Source organism: Scylla paramamosain, chromosome 33, assembly GCF_035594125.1.
Source record: "Scylla paramamosain isolate STU-SP2022 chromosome 33, ASM3559412v1, whole genome shotgun sequence".
NCBI lineage: Eukaryota > Metazoa > Arthropoda > Malacostraca > Decapoda > Portunidae > Scylla > Scylla paramamosain.
In genome coordinates, this window is record NC_087183.1 from 1,939,865 (window position 1) to 1,957,369 (window position 17,505).

Here is a 17,505-nt window from a genome sequence, read left to right on the forward strand (position 1 = left end):
CAAGTCATAGGAAGATGGAAATACAGAAGCAGGCAGGAAGTTCCAGAATTTTCCAGAGAAAGGGATGAATGATTGAGAATACTGGTTAACTCTTGCATTAGAAAGGTGGACAGAATAGGGGTGAGAGAAAGAAGAAAGTCTTGTGCAGCGAGGCTGCAGGAGGAGGGGAGGCATGCAGTTAGCAAGATGAGAAGAGCAGTTAGCATGAAAATAGCAGTAGAAGACAGCTAGAGATGCAACACTGTGGCGGGGAGAGAGAGGCTGAAGACAGTCAGTTAGAGGAGAGGAGTTGATGAGACGAAAAGCTTTTGATTCCACCCTGTCTAGAGGAGCAGTATGAGTGGAACCCCCCCCCAGACATGTGAAGCATACTCCATACATGGACGGATAAGGCCCTTGTACAGAGTTAGCAGCTGGGAAGGTGAGAAAAATTGGCAGAGACGTCTCAGAACACCTAACTTCATAGAAGCTGTTTTAGCTAGAGATGAGATGTGAAGTTTCCAGTTCAGATTATGAGTAAAGGACAGACCGAGGATGTTCAGCGTAGAAGAGGGGGACAGTTGAGTGTTATTGAAGAAGAGGGGATAGTTGTCTGGAAGGTTGTGTCGAGTTGACAGATGGAGGAATTGAGTTTTTTGAGGCATTGAACAATACCAAGTTTGCTCTGCCCCAATCAGATATTTTAGAAAGATCAGAAGTCAAGTGTTCTGTGGCTTCCCTGCATAAAATGTTTACCTCCTGAAGGGTTGGACGTCTGGGAAAAGACGTGAAAAAGTGCAGGATGGTATCATCAGCGTAGGAGTGGATAGGACAAGAAGTTTAGTTTAGAAGATCATCAATGAATAATAAGAAGAGAGTGGGTGACAGGACAGAACCCTGAGGAACACCACTGTTAATAGATTTAGGAGAAGAACTGTGACCGTCTACCACAGCAGCAATAGAACGGTCAGAAAGGAAACTTGAGATGAAGTTACAGAGAGAAGGATAGAAGCTGTAGGAGGGTAGTTTGGAAATCAAAGCTTTGTGCATGACTCTATCAAAAGCTTTTGATATGTCCAAGGCAACAGGAAGTTTCACCAAAATCTCTAAAAGAGGATGACCAAGACTCAGTAAGGAAAGCCAGAAGATCACCAGTAGAGCGGCCTTGACGGAACCCATACTGGCGATCAGATAGAAGGTTGTGAAGTGATAGATGTTTAAGAATCTTCCTGTTGAGGATAGATTCAAAAACTTTAGGTAAGCAGGAAATTAAAGCAATAGGACGGTAGTTTGAGGGATTAGAACGGTCACCCTTTTTAGGAATAGGTTGAATGTAGGCAAACTTCCAGCAAGAAGGAAAGGTAGATGTTGACAGACAGAGCTGAAAGAGTTTGACTAGGCAAGGTGCAAGCACGGAGACACAGTTTCGGAGAACAATAGCAGGGACCCCATCAGGTCCATAAGCCTTCCGGGGGTTTAGGCCAGCGAGGGCATAGAAAATATCATTGTAAAGAATTTTAATACGTGGCATGAAGTAGTCAGAGGATGGAGAAGAGGGAGGAACAAGCCCAAAAGCATCCAAGGTAGAGTTTTTAGCAAAGGTTTGAGTGAAGAGTTCAGCTTTAGAATTAGATGTGATAGCAGTGGTGCCATCTGGTTGAAACAGAGGAGGGAAACAAGAAGCAAAGTTATTGGAGATATTTTTGGCTAGCTGCCAGAAGTCACAAGGGGAGTTAGATCTTGAAAGGTTTTGACACTTTCTGTTAATGATGGAGTTTTTGGCTAGTTGGAGAACAGACTTGGCACGGTTCTGGGCAGAAATATAAAGTGCATGAGATTCTGGTGATGGAAGGCTTAAGTACCTTTTGTGGGCCACCTCTCTATCATGTATAGCACGAGAACAAGCTGTGTTAAATAAACCAAGGTTTAGAAGGTTTAGGACGAGAAAATGAGTGAGGAATGTACGCCTTCATGCTCGACACTATCACCTCTGTTATGGTCCCAGCACACAAACACAGGTCTCTGACATGGAAGCAGTAGTCATTCCAAGGAAAATCAGCAAAATACCTCCTCAGGTCCCCCCAACTAGCAGAGGCAAAATGCCAGAGGCACCTTCACTTAGGAGCCTGAGGAGGGATTGGAGCGATAGGACAAGATACAGATATGAGATTGTGATCGGAGGAGCCCAACGGAGAAGAAAGGGTGACAGCATAAGCAGAAGGATTAGAGGTCAGGAAAAGGTCAAGAATGTTGGGCGTACATAAGAACATAAGAACATAAGAAATAAGGGAAGCTGCAAGAAGCGACCAGGCTTACACATGGCAGTCCCTGTATGAAACACACCTACCTATTTCCATCTGTTAACCCCATCCATAAACTTGTCTAATCTTCTCTTAAAGCTCTCTAGTGTCCTAGCACTAACTACATGATTACTGAGTCCATTCCACTCATCTACCACTCTATTTGAGAACCAATTTTTTCCTATCTCCTTCCTAAACCTAAATTTTTTAAGCTTGAACCCGTTATTTCTTGTTCTACCCTGATTGCTGATCCTAAGAATTTTGCTGACATCTCCCTTGTTATAACCCTTATACCACTTAAAGACTTCTATTATGTCCCCTCTTAACCTACGTCTCTCTAGAGAATGTAAATTTAACAGCTTCAACCTCGCCTCATAAGGAATACTCCTCATCCCCTGTATCCTTTTAGTCATTCTCCTCTGTACTGATTCTAATAGACCTATATCTTTCCTGTAATGTGGGGACCAGAACTGCACAGCGTAGTCTAGATGAGGTCTGACCAGCGCCTAGTATAACTTTAATATTACTTCCAGCCTTCTACTTTTAACACTCCTAAAAATGAATCCTAGTACCCTATTTGCCTTGTTTCTGGCTTCTATGCATTGTTTCCCTAGACAGAGTTCAGAGCTAACAATAACTCCTAAATCTTTCTCGTACCCTGTACCTACTAGAGTTTGGTTGTTTAATGTGTACCTATTGTGTGGGTTTCCTCTACCTACGCTAAGCACTTTGCATTTATTGATATTAAATTGCATTTGCCATCTATCCGTCCATTCATTCATTCTATCTATATCTAAGTCTGCCTGCAAGGCGATGGCATCCGATTCTGACCTAATTAATCTACCTATCTTTGTGTCATCCGTAAATTTACTAACATCACTACTAATTCCACTATCCAAGTCATTGATATATATTAGAAATAACAATGGCCCTAATACTGATCCCTGTGGCACCCCACTAATTACATGACCCCACTCGGATTTCAAACCGTTTATTACCACTCTCTGTTGCCTGTTACCAAGCCATGACCCTATCCAGCCTAACACCTTCCCATCTATCCCGTGTGCCCTAACCTTTCTCAGGAGCCTTTGATTAGGTACCTTGTCAAATGCTTTACTAAAGTCCAGATATAAGATATCATAACTATCACCATTATCTACTGCCTCGTACACCTTACTGTAAAAACTTAACAAGTTTGTCAGGCAAGACTTCCCCTTTGTGAAGCCATGCTGTGACTGATTTATCAAGTTATGTTTGTCTAAATGTTCCCTAATGTTCCTCGCTATTATTGACTAACATTTTACCTACAACTGAAGTTAAGCTGACAGGTCTATAATTAGACGCTAAAGTTTTATCTCCTTTCTTAAAGATGGGTACTACATTAGCCTGCATCCACATTACTGGTACCTCATCCGACTCCAGTGATTTCCTAAAGGCAGAAACTAACAGCTCACTAATAATCTCTTTACATTCCTTAAGTACTCTGGGATATATTTCATCAAGTCCTGGTGACTTGAACTTTTTTAGCCTATCTATCTCCTGTTCCACTATCTCCCTAGTTATGGAAATATCTGTCAGCTTCTCATTCTCATCTGCTCTAAACACCTGTTCACTATCTGGCATATCCTGCATGTTTTCCTGGGTGAAGACTGTTAAAAAATAATCATTCAGAAGTTTACTTATCTCCTCCCCAGAACTAACCAGCTCCCCATCTGCTGCCTTTAATGGACCTACAGTATCCTTATTTTTCGTCCTGTATACCTGATAAAATCCCTTGGGGTCCGTCTTCACCTGGCTGGCTACCTTTAATTCATAATTGTCCTTAGCTTTCCTCGTTAACTTCCTCACTGTTCTAATTCATTATATTGTGTCCTTAAAACTTCTTCACCTGCCTTTAATCTCTTACATATACTTCTCTTATACCCTATATAATGCTTTAACCTAGCAGTCATCCATTTAGGGTCATTTTTTTGTGATCTTATTGTTCTATACGAGATATTTGCTAACTGACTTGTATGAACTTTACAAAATATTTATACAATTCATCTATATTTACTTTACCTAATCCCCTCATCTCGTCCCCTACCATCCTCTCCACTCCCTCATCTATTCGCTTCGACCTCACCTCTCTCATTTCAGCATGACCTGACATTCCAACATACTTACACTTATCTCCCCCCTTCCTCTTTCCTCCTCCCTTCCAGACACATCTTCCCTCCTCTTGTCCTACACCCTCAAGCCTCACCTCACCTCTCTCATCCTGCCTTATCTCTCTGAACTCCGTCCCTGACCTGACCTCACCCTGCATCCTTTGCCAGTCCACTCCTTGGAGGTACCTTTTTAATTCTTCAAAATCCTAAAGTCATCTCCAAAACGGTCAGGAATATGAGTAGGGTGTTGCACCAATTGCTCTAGGTTGTGGAGGATAGCAAAGTTGTAGGCTAGTTCACCAGGATGGTCAGTGAAGGGAGAGGAAAGCCAAAGCTGGTGGTGAACATTGAAGTCTTCAAGAATGGAGATCTCTGCAAAAGGGAAGAGAGTCAGAATGTGCTCCACTTTGGAAGTTAAGTAGTCAAAGAATTTCTTATAGTCAGAGGAGTTAGGTGAGAGGTATACAGCACAGATAAATTTAGTTTGAGAGTGACTCTGTAGTCATAGCCAGATGGTGGAAAACTCGGAAGGTTCAAGAGTGTGGGCACAAGAGCAGGTCAAGTCACTGCGCACATAAACGTAGTATCCAGCTTTGGATCGAAAATGAGGATAGAGAAAGTAGGAGGGAACAGAAAAGGGGCTACTGTCAGTTGCCTCAGACACCTGAGTTTCAGTGAGGAAAAAACAATGAGGTTTAGAAGAGGAGAGGTGGTGTTGTACAGATTGAAAATTAGATCTTAGACTGTGAATGTTACAGAAGTTAATGAAGAAAAAGTTGAGGGGGGGGGGGTGTCAAGACACTTAGGCTCGTTGACAGAAAGGCAGTCTGATCTGGGAACATTTATGGTCCCCTCCCCAGATGGGGACTCCGAGGCTGGTGTAGGAGTCGCCATTATGATTTTAAAATTTTTGAGTGAAGGGTGTGTGTGTTATTAGGTGCTTGTAGTTTTGTGTGGAGGAAGAGAGTTGTCTTTAGAGGGCAGGCTGTGACTGCCCCCTTGTGTTGTGAGACACAAAGGGAAATGTTCAGTGAGGTCACAGCTGGGTTTAATGATAAATTCACAGCAGCCCCTGAACAGTGCTTTAGACCTCACTGGGAGTAATTATCGTTTTGGCAGGTGTCTACTGCCTCCTCCTTATTGTCTACTGCCTCCTCCTTATACGATGATGAACACTTGGAGAGCACCCAACATGTTGTCACATCAGCTCTTCAATTTGATACTGACTAGTTGGTCTAACAAATGCAAAGCATACTACATAAGGTTTTCATTTAGTTGTGTTGGATATGCCTATTAATTCAGTACATTAGTTCATATCTCATAAGCCTTGGGAAATATCCATATAAGACGTGAAAAATCAAAAGCATTTTGTTTTGATAAAGGAGGGTTAATTTTTTCTATAATTTTGTATAATATACTATATTCACGCATCCTGTTAAAGCCTGTTATACCACACAATATTTTTCCTATATTCAAAAAAAGAACTTTTTTTTTTCAGGCTCAGTGCACAACCCTACATTACATACAAAATACATCACAAGAAATTGCAAATTTGAAATTTTCAGAAAGTCATGTACCATCATAACTTATGTCACATGTAAAGTGCAAACAGGCTATCACCTCAAGCTAAATATTAGTAAACTATTATGTTGGCTCCTGAGAAAATAAATACAGTATTAGGAAGAAAAATTTTATCTAAAGAAAATTAAATTTAAATTGTAAATATAAGCTTTCCTTCAGTCTCTTTAGAACTCATCCTATCTGACTCTCAGAGTCTACACCTGTTTTTAAGACAATAATTTTCTATGAAGACTGATCAATCCCCCAAAAAATTCTGAGTCAAAATGTTCGGCCAGCTGTGGTCTGCGCTTTGCTTGGATGGAATGACACACTTCTCTCACAGTTCAGTTTTGTTTAAATGAATGCTGCTTCATCATATCAAGTAATCATGGGAGCAATATGATAAATTTCTGACGAGGAGATACACTCAAATACTGCCAAACTCAAGATGAATACCATCTTTTTTATTTGTCTGTGTCTGATATTGCTATAATAATAATTCCTTACTGGTGGTCTACTTTTATCAGATCCCCCACTTAACCTAATGTTCTTTAAAAAAAATTGTTAATTAGAAAGCTTCAATCTCCTTTTGTAGGGAATAGTATTTCTTATCCTTTGTATTATTTTAATCATTCTCCTTTTTACTGATTCAAACCTATCACCTTCCTGTAATATAGGAACCAGAACAGCACAGCATAATCTAGATGAGGTCTGATCATTGCCAAATATAACTCAATATCACATTGGAATCTCTACTTTTAATGCTCCTAAAGATGAATACTAGTATACAATTTGATTTCTGGCCTCTATGCACTGCTTTATCTGACAGATATCAAAGCTAACTATAACTCCAGAATCTTTTTCATTCACTGATCTTACCAGACCTTTATTCTTTATTTTAATGAGTGAATTTCCTGTACCTACATTAATTATTTTACATTTGCTAAAATCAAACTGCATCTCCCATCCATCTCTCCATTTGTTTATCCTATGTAAATTTGTCTGCAGAGTGGCTGCATCTGAATCCGACCTAATCTACCTTATTTTTGTGTCATCTGCAAGTTTACTATCATCACAACCATTCCTGCCATGTCAGAGATCTTTTGTGCTGAGTGCATAAGAGGTGACTGTCTGTCATGGAAACCTACATTCCACACACTTTCTCTGATCCCAAAGCTCATAACCTTGGTTCAACTCAGCTTGCTCTTATGCTGTCTATGATAAACAGGCAGTTCACAGATGATATATTAGCCTTCCACCTCCTGAAACTCATATTCTTTTATTTCTGCATGAAATAATATCAAACTGTACTTTAACTTGTAAAACTCTTTTATCAAAAACAAGTATCAAAATCTTATCAGATCCTCTTTGTGACTTCTAACATCAAAGCTAAAACATATAGTAACTGCAGAAAGTGTGTGGAATATCACCAGTTGTCATCTTGTAGAACCACTCCATAATTTATCAGAGACCCTGGCATTATCCTACACTCATACCTCACTACTACGGACCTCGCCTTAATGGATTCTGGAGGCAGCGGACAAAATCTGGAGCAGCCAACTCAATTTGAAAGTCCCGTGCATTATGGATGGAGTTGTGGCAACACTGGACACATGCCACTGCTTCACTGCTTCAAGTACTGACTGCTTGTTTGCAGGCAGTCCCTTTGTTTACATCAGTGTAACAATGTGTAGCTCATTGCTCTGTAGTTTTTGCCCTTTTCATGTGCTGTGTTTGAATTATCATAATTTTCTATAAGCATGCCATCCCATGGTATCCATGATAATCATGGTTGGTACCCAGGAGAGCAGCAATAGTGCCAAGGAAGACAAGATGCTGGTGACATTGCCAAAACTGTCAGAGGCACATAGCTGTATGGACACTGCTACAATTTGTGGAACACACCAAGAACAGAGATATGTGTTCATTATGGAAATCTCAGAATTCTTTCAGAAGCCATAGTTAAAGAACAATTTCAAAGTGACAAGCAATTAAAATTAGACAGCTTTTTCAAATCAGTGCAGACTCCACATTCACCTGATGCACCAGCAGTACCAGCCAGCTTTGCAGCTCCAATGATGTACTAATGGTTGTAGGCTGTGCAGGTGGTATAGATGTATCAGTAGTATGTGAATAAAGTGAAGTATATGCTGGTGGTTCGTTAGGTGATGGTGTAGGTGGACAGGCTGGTACAGCTAGTGCATCAAGTGATCACAGTCTGTACTGGTTTGAAAAAGCTGTCTAATTTTAATTGCTTGCCACTTTTAAATTGTTCCTTAATTATGGCTTCTTGAAGAATTCTGAGATTTTCATAATGAAAACTGATATCTCTTTTCTTGGTGGGTTGCACAAATTGTAGCACAGTGTTCATACAACTATGCACTTCTGATAGTTTTGGCAATGTCACCAGCATCTCGTCTTCCTCGTCATTGCTGCTACTCTCCTGGGTATCAAACATGATTACTACGGATACCATGGGACAGCAAGGTGTGCTTGATTAAAAGTACAGTACAGTACTGTATTTATGCCTCTGTCTTTCGTAATGTAATTGTTGATATTAGCCACTCCTAACGTAAGCTAATGCTTAGTGTCAGTACATATGGACAAACAGCTTCATTGGACTGATGTTCCACCCTTTTAGTCTGTAGTACCAAGGTATTAGTGTATTTCTGTCAAATTATACACCTGGTAGCTCACTGGTGTTTATAGGCAGCTGTAATATTTATAACATCTCAGTGATGCCTCAGGCAATGAAGGAAGGGGGGGTGACAATGTCTGTCCTCCATCTCCTTTCACATTTCCCCTAATATTTTGCCTCCAAAGCTTCAAGATGCTAAGCAAAAAGCTAACAACCAAGGAGAAGGTGCACCTTACATGAGGCAAATGTTGGATGGAAAGATATTTGTGTGAGGACAAGATGAGGAAAGGTTTCTAATTACTGAGGCATGCAGAATCTTCTACTTGGTTGCATACCACCCTGCAAACCAGTTCCTGGCTGTCCAAGCATGACTACTGCTGCCACCGAAAAGTTGATTTGCTGAGTGGTGATCACATTACTATTATTATTATTATTATTATTATTTATTATTATTATTTTTTTTATCCCTTAAATTATTCCCCCCCTTTTTTTTATCCTTAAAACCCGTAAATGCGAACTGTACCCGGTTGTGGACAGCATATGTTGCCTACTTGGCCATTCCACACACTTTGCATGGTTACTGTACCTCCAACTACTTTCTTAATCATCTTTTTCTCCTCTATTTCATTCAAATGGCTCCTCTGTCTATAAAGCTGAATTCTTCTCTCACACCTTTGCTGACAACTTTACAGTGAATGATTCTGGTCTCCTTCCTCCTTCACATCTCCCCTGTAATAATACTGTGCCTGTTATTGAAATTGTTCATAGTAATGACATCTGTGCCATATGAGTGCCACGAGCTCTCAAAAATTTACTTTCTGATGCAGTGTTCGAGGAAAATTTTAATATTGATTTGCATTTATTTAGATGCTTCCCTTTAGGCTCAGGTGGTACCTGTATATGTCATCAACTGCAAACCAGTTTGAGCTATTGATGTCCAAAGCAACGAGAATATTTACTATGTACAATTGTCCCACAAGAAAATCCAAACAAGAAAAGTTTAGCACCTACTTAATATTTTGTCTTTATCAGCATTCAGTGAATTTAAACATTCGCTAAACAATATCATGTTTCCTTGATTTTTTTAAAGATTTTTTACCACCTCTTTATCTTCCTTACTCATCCTGTGTAGCCAACATTCTATTCCCATTCTTCTTTTTATTTTCAAGTACAAGTCTCAATGCCTTACGTTGTGGACCAGCGACGATAAAGGGGATTACGCTGCGGCAGTATCAGGGTCTTCCTTCCGTGGTATCTGGCAGCAATACGCTTCTCCTTAGTCGTGACAGGACCAAAGAAAACCTCATCTTCGCTGCTGCTGTCATTGTCCATCACTGCAATTAAAACCCATTTTCATCAAAGGGAATATTAAATTATGAAGGTAGTGGAAAGGTATAGAGGTTTTGAACATTTTGCCTTAGATTTGTTCAGGGGACACTGCATGAAAATTATAAACTGTAGAACCATAATCACACAAAGCTAAGCTGATCTAGAAGCCAAGTCCAATGCAGAGCAACAAATCTATTTATTTTCATTATGCTTCACTTAGAGTTTATGTAACCCTTACAATTACTGTATTTTTGGGACATCTATGGCATTCTCTTTTTCCAAAAAAATTTCCCAGAAAATCAGCTGGTGTCTTACGTGGTGACAGTGAGGCTCTGGACGGGCATAAGTATTGACAAGTGATAGTTTCTGTCCTGTGGTGGGTCTACTGCTACTGTAAATAAACTTCAAATATCTTACAAAAGTGATTTCCCAATTTCTTTAGAATGATAATTTTGTATATAACAAATAAACTTTTACATAATATGTAATTATGGTAAGTATTTCTTTTATGTAAATGGAGCTCTGTCCTCGGGTAGAGGAGAGAGAGCGAGGAAGAAGAAAAAAAAAAAAAAACACTGAAAGTGCAAGTCTCTAAAGAGCAGTTAAAAGGAATAATAAAAATTATTAGCAGTGTTTTGAAACCCTTCTTGAAAGAGATTAAGGCAGAGGCACAGCAAATGAAGAAGTAGGCAGGCATCTCCAGAATTTACCAGTGAAATGGATAAATGATTGAGAATACTAGTTAACTTTTGCATTAGGAGTTAAACAGAATAGGGATGAGAGACAGTGCAGTCTCATGCAGTGAGGCAGCAGGAGGAAGGGGAAGCATGCCGTTAGCAAGGTCAGAAAAGCAGTCAGTGTGACGTGAAAGTAAGTAGTGAATGAAGACAACAAGCGATGCAACCTTGTGGCAAAGAGACAAGCTAAAGACAGTCAGCTAGAGGCAAGGAGTTGCTAAGGCAAAATGTATTTCATTCCATCCTGTTCAAGAGAGTGGAACCCCCATACATGTGAAGCATGAGGTGGATGAAATAAATTGTGAGATGGCTCAGAATGTCAAGCTTTATAGAAGCTCTTTTAGCAAGATGAGATGTGAAGTTTACAGCTTAGATTTTTAATGAAGGAATGAATGAAGATGTTTGGTGTAGAATAGGATAGTTGAATGTCACTGAAGAAGAGGGGATAATCATCTGAAGGTTATGTCAAATTGATATATGGAGGAATTGGAATTCTGACGCTTTCAAGAACATAAAAGTTTGCTCTGCCCTCACACACACACACACACACACACACACACACACACACACACACACACACACACACACAAAAAAAAAAAAAAAAAAAAAAAAAAAAAAAGTGCAGCATAGCATCATCTTACACCAACCTCAGAGTTCCCATTTGGGGAGGGGACCACAAAAGTCCCCAGTTTGGAATGCTCTTTTGGTACTGACACTGTCTTGAGACCCCCCTCAACTTTTCTTCATTAATTTCTGCAACATTTGCAAACTTAGATCTAATTTTCAATCTGAAGAACACCACCTCTCCTCTGCTAAACCTCATCTTCTTTTCCTCACCGAAACTCAGGTGTCTGTGGCAAATGACACTAGCCCCATCTCTGTTCCCTTCTACTTTCTCTATTATTTTCTATCCAAAGCTGGATGTTGCGTTTATGTGCACAATGACTTAACTAATCTCATGCCCACGCTCTTGAACCTTCCAAGTTTTCCACCATCTAGTTATGACTACAGAGTCACTCCCAAACTAAATTTATCTGTGCTGTATACCTCTCACCTAACTCCTCTGACTATAAGAAATTCTTTGACTACTTAACTTCGAAAGTGGAGCACATTCTGACTCTCTTCCCTTTTGCAGAGATCTCCATTCTTGGAGACTTCAATGTTCACCACCAGCTTTGGCTTTCCTCTCCCTTCACGGACCATCCTGGTGAACTAACCTTCAACTTTGCTATCCTCCACGACCTAGAGCAATTGGTGCAACACCCTAATTGTATTCCTGACCATCTTGGAGATACACCCAACATTCTTGACCTTTTCCTGACCTCTAATCCTTCTGCTTATACTGTCACCCTCTCTTCTCCATTGGGCTCCTCCAATCACAATCACATATCTGTATCTTGTCCTATCACTCCAATCCCTCCTCAGGATCCCCCTAAGCAGAGGTGCCTCTGCTAGCTGGGGGGACCTGAGGAGGTATTTTGCTGATTTTCCTTGGAATGACTACTGCTTCTGTGTCAGAGACCCATCTTTGTGTGCCAAGCGCACGACAGAGGTGATAGTGTCTGGCATGGAGGCGTACATTCCTCACTCTTTTTCTCAACCTAAACCTTCCAAACCTTGGTTTAACACAGCTTGTTTTCGTGCTTTACATGATAGAGAGGTGGCCCACAAAAAAAGTGATTGAGCCTTCCATCACCAGAATCTCATGCACTATATTTCAGCCCAGAACCATGCCAAGTCTGTTCTCCAACTAACCAAAAACTCCTTCATTAATAGAAAGTGTCAAAATCTTTCAAGATCTAACTCCCCTCGTGACTTCTGGCATCTAGCCAAAAACATCTCCAGTAACTTTGCTTCTTCTTTCCCTCCTTTATTTCAACCAGATGGCACCACTGCTATCACATCCATCTCTGAACCTGAACTCTTCGCTCAAACCTTTGCTAAAAACTCTACCTTGAACGATTCAGGGCTTGTTCCACCGTCTCCTCCACCCTCTGACTACTTCATGCTACCGATTAAAATTCTTCGCAATGATGTTTTCCATGCCTTTGCTGGCCTAAACCTTCGGAAGGCATATGGACCTAATGGGGTCCCTCATATTGTTTTCCAAAACTAGCCCTCCATGCTTGCACCTTGCCTAGTCAAACTCTTTCCACTTTCTATGTCAAAATCTACCTTTCCTTCTTGCTGGAAGTTTGCCTACATTCAGCCTGTTCCTTAAAAGGGTGACCATTCTAATCCCTCAAACTACTGTCCTATTGCTTTAATTTCCTCCCTATCGAAAGTTTTGAATCTATCTTCAACAGGAAGATTCTTAAACATCTATCATTTTACAACCTTCTGTCTGATGACAAATATGGGTTCTGTCAAGGCTGCTCTAATAGTGATCTGGCTTTCCTTACTGAGTATTGGTCATCCTCTTTTAGAGATTTTGGTGAAACTTTTGCTGTTATCTTGAATATATCAAAAGCTTTTGATAGAGTCTGGCACAAAGCTTTGATTTCCAAGCTACCCTCCTACAGCTTCTATCCTACTTTCTGTAACTTCATCTCAAGTTTCCTTTCTGACCATTCTATTGCTCCTGTGGTAGACAGTCACTGTTCTCCTAAATCTATTAACAGAGATGTTCCTCAGGGTTCTGTCCTGTCACCCACTCTCTTCCTATTATTTATCAAAGATCTTCTAAACCCTATCCCTATTCATCCTATGCTGATGATACCACCCTGCACTTTTCCACATCTTTTCGCAGATGTCCAACCCTTCAGGAAGTAAACAGTTCATGCAGGGAAGCCACAGAATGCCTGACTTCTGATCTCTAAAATTTCTGATTGTGGCAGAGCAAACTTAGTATTGTTCAATGCCTCAAAAACTCAATTCCTCCATCTATCAACTCAACATAACCTTCCAGACAACTATCCCCTCTTCTTCAATGACACTTAACTGTCCCCCTCTTTTACACTGAACATCCTCAGTCTGTCCTTATCTCATCTCTAGCTAAAACAGCTTCTATGAAGTTAGGTGTTCTGAGACATCTCTACCAGTTTTTCTCACCCCCCCGCTGCTAACTCTGTACAAGGGCCTCCCCTCCTCCTGCGGCCTCGCTGCACAAGACATTCTTTTTTCTCTAACCCCTATTCTGTCCACGTTTCTAATGCAAGAGTTAACCAGTATTCTTAATCATTCATCCCTCTCTCTGGAAAATTCCGTAACTCCCTGCCTGCTTCTGTATTTCCACCTTCCTATGACTTGAACTCCCTGAAGAGGGAGGTTTCAAGGCACTTATCCTTCAATTTTTGACCACCATTTCAGACCCTATTCAGGGCCAGCATCTCAAGTGGGCTTTTTTTTATTAGATTTTTGTTGTCCTTAGCTGCTGTCCCTCAAAAAAAAAAAAAAAAAAAAAAGTTTTCAGCCTGTGGGCCGTATGGAAGGAAGGAAGGAAGGAAGGAAGGAAGGAAGGAAGGAAGGAAGGAAGGAAGGAAGGAAGGAAGGAAGGAAGGAAGGAAGGAAGGAGAGAGAGAGAGAGAGAGAGAGAGAGAGAGAGAGAGAGAGAGAGAGAGAGAGAGAGAGAGAGAGAGAGAGAGAGAGAGAGAGAGAGAGAAGGGGGGGAATGGGGGGTGGAGATGACTGTACAAGGTAAGTTTGTTTCACATTCAGTAACAGTCCAGAGCAACCTTGCTGTCAGGTTACTCACATGGCTTCCACCAATGAGCCTTGAGTCTGCTCAGTGAAGGTGCTTCTCTAACTGTTAGTAATGCTACTGTAATGGATTTAATTCAGGAGAGATCCAGTGAGTACTTAAAATACATTACAAAATACAAAAAAAATACAGGTTTTATTGTGCAGACAGAGCAAGGATGAGCCAGTCACCATACAAGGTATGTCCGTATTAAAAGGGAAAATGTGCAGCTCAATTTCTTTGCAGATGCATGCCTGTGACTCATTGCATAAATTATAAAGTACAACAAATTAAGAGTTTTTGAGTGTGCTTTACAATGATCTTATCTTCACTGCACAATTCTGATGGAGAGTGGAACAGGAATATTATGGGGTGCCAAAAGTGGGCCATGAGCACAAAAGGTTGAAAACCCTCTGGGATAGGACAAAAAGGACATTAATATTTTGTGTACTTATGTAATGTTAAGGATCTGTGTCCTTGAGAAGATTGCATGTACTGCACAATGGGGTGTGGGAGGGGAGGAGGGCCTTTCTTCCAGAACACTTGTTTTGTTGACAGTGATGACAATGTATGTGCTGAAGGAGGAAGCAGAAATTAAATATATGATGATGCCAGCCTGTCTTATTATCATTTAGTTTTTTCTTTAGGAGGAAAAACAGAGTAAAGTAGTAACCATGCACATATGACTTGTTCTTTATTTGCATAAAGAAATAGGGGGCCCATGGATGTTTTAAAGATAGGATGCAGAAATCCACAGCTTTTCAACACCAATATGTGCTTCTGTCACCCATAGAACCCCTGCTGATGTTTAGGAATTACTGTATAATGTCCATGACCTGTACTATTCACATATTGTGACACATAAGTAATCATCCAAGAATTCAATGACATACAATTATGAACAAATTTTAGATTGTGACACTTAAGTACTCCTTTTAGAATTCACTGACATACAAGTTATCATAAACAAATTTTTACGTCAAATTTGAAAAATTCATGAGAATTAACCCTTAAGATGCAGCTTGAGCATGGTTGCACAGCAAAGACTGATGTGCCATGAGCAAGGCTACGCAGCAAACCCTGATGCACTACGTCCATGGCTTCATTCAAAGTTCATGCTTTCCTAAGGCTGTAACGTCATGTTTCTCTCGGAATCTGTGCCTCTCACAAAGAGTTACAAATGGCCAAGCCTTCCTGCCTCTTTATCCCACTGTCCAGTCAGAATTCTCCTTTTAAGTGATGAATAATGACAACCAGTGCAAGCCTCCTGGGCACAAGGTATGTAAATGTAAGTGTTGCTGCTCTGTAATTATTCACTTTATTTTTTATTACTGCTTTTGTTCTTTTCGTACTTCTTTACCTCTTTACTACTTTCATGTTTGTAAGGCAATAGAAGCTGACAATACTCTGAATGAGATGGCCTTCTGCAGTTAAAATAGCAAAATAAATAAATAAATAAATATAAAAAATAAATAAATATATAAATAAATAAAATAAAATAAAAATGAATAAATAAATAAAAATGAATAAATAAATAAAAATAAATAAATAAATAAATAAATAAAAGGCATTTTGACCGTGAAATATGGAAAGCTAGGCAGTTACTGCACTGCAGTCAGTACAGTGATGCACATGAAATGAAAAAAAATTCCAATAGGGAAGAAAAGAGACTGCTGCCAGACATGAAAAATGGCTTTGATCTTGTTACTACTGTCCTCAGTGTAATGTGGGCCTCTGCCCAGAATACTACCCAAAATACCATAAGAGACTCAAAATGCTCAAAACGAGCAAATGAACTTTGTCTCATTACAAGGAAAATGTTCAGAAATAAGAGGAACATCCATTAGTGGCTGCCAAACATTAACACAATGCTGTATTCAGTCCGTCAAGAAGCCAATGACTTGCATGTCAAATGTTGGAAGACCTAATGCTGCATTCAGTCCGTTAAGACATGTATTAATGGGGATAAGGCAATGCCAAACAACTGTTTGTAAGTCATTGTATCTAGTACATGAAGGCCAGGGTTTCATAATGAAATAGTCTTTCCTTTCTCTCTTCTCTGAGGAGGGTTTATTATATACACACACACACACACACACACACACACGAGTATATATATATATATATATATATATATATATATATATATATATATATATATATATATATATATATATATATATATATATATATATATACGAGTATATATACACACACACACACAGAAGGATGAATACTTGAAAATAACATCATACAAACATGCTGAATAATCAATTTGAAAGCAAATGTTGAGAACCAAACAACATACACAAACAAATAAATACTGTTTGTTGTAAAATAATAATGTGTTGTGAAGAATGTATGAATGTAAAATGAAGAAAAAAATATATATAGAATTTGTGTTTAGAAGCAGAGTGAATATGTTGTGTAAGAGAAAATGGAATGAAAGGTGTATGAGAGAAAATGGAATGACAGGTGTGAGAAAATGGAATGAAAGAGAAAAGACGTATTTGTGCATGTAAGTGTAGGGTAATGTAAGTGTGTGTACTACATGCTAAACATCTATTTTCAACTGAAATATGCAACTTAGCTTTTTTGTACATTTTATTTATATTGATAAATATTTTCCTATAACACTCTGTAATACCTGGTTATTTTTCTTTCCAAATTTGCAAAGTGCAACTAAAAATAAATTACACACACACACACACACACACACACACACACACACACACACACACACACACATATATATATATATATATATATATATATATATATATATATATATATATATATATATATATATATATATATATATATATATATATATATACACACACTTCGTTCTTAGCGTACTGTCAAAAACTGAAAAGATGTTGTTACAAACACAAGTTCTGCCCCTCTCACAGACGCCTTTATTTCAGCTCACCTCCCCAAGTCAACACCTACGTAACTCGGTGCTGGGCTAGCCGATTAGATATAAAAATTCAAAACTATTCTACTATCACAATCAGATATAATGAAGAGTTTTAAACCAAAGTGATGACACTTGGATAGGATGTACTGTTTGAATTTTACCCTTCCTTTGAACATTAGCGATTTATCAACCACCAGTTTCTTATAAGGTTTG

The 17,505-nt window shown here is 39.4% G+C and overlaps 1 protein-coding gene across 2 annotated transcripts in view; it reads right to left on the minus strand.

Annotated features, from left to right (window-relative positions):
* LOC135089528 (uncharacterized) overlaps positions 1-17,505 on the minus strand; it is a 48,639-nt gene that overhangs the window by 24,730 nt on the left and 6,404 nt on the right. Inside the window, exons 1-2 of one of the 2 annotated variants that reach the window (XM_063985173.1) lie at positions 9,817-9,950; positions 4,616-4,801 (exon numbers count right to left, since the gene is read on the minus strand). Coding sequence is in view for 1 of the 2 variants with exons in the window: in XM_063985171.1 (XP_063841241.1) it covers positions 9,817-9,959 (143 nt within the window). In the remaining variant the exon portion in view is untranslated. Of the gene's footprint in view, positions 1-4,615; positions 4,802-9,816; positions 9,962-17,505 lie in introns of those variants that run through there. The other variant, XM_063985171.1, reaches the window with a different exon arrangement.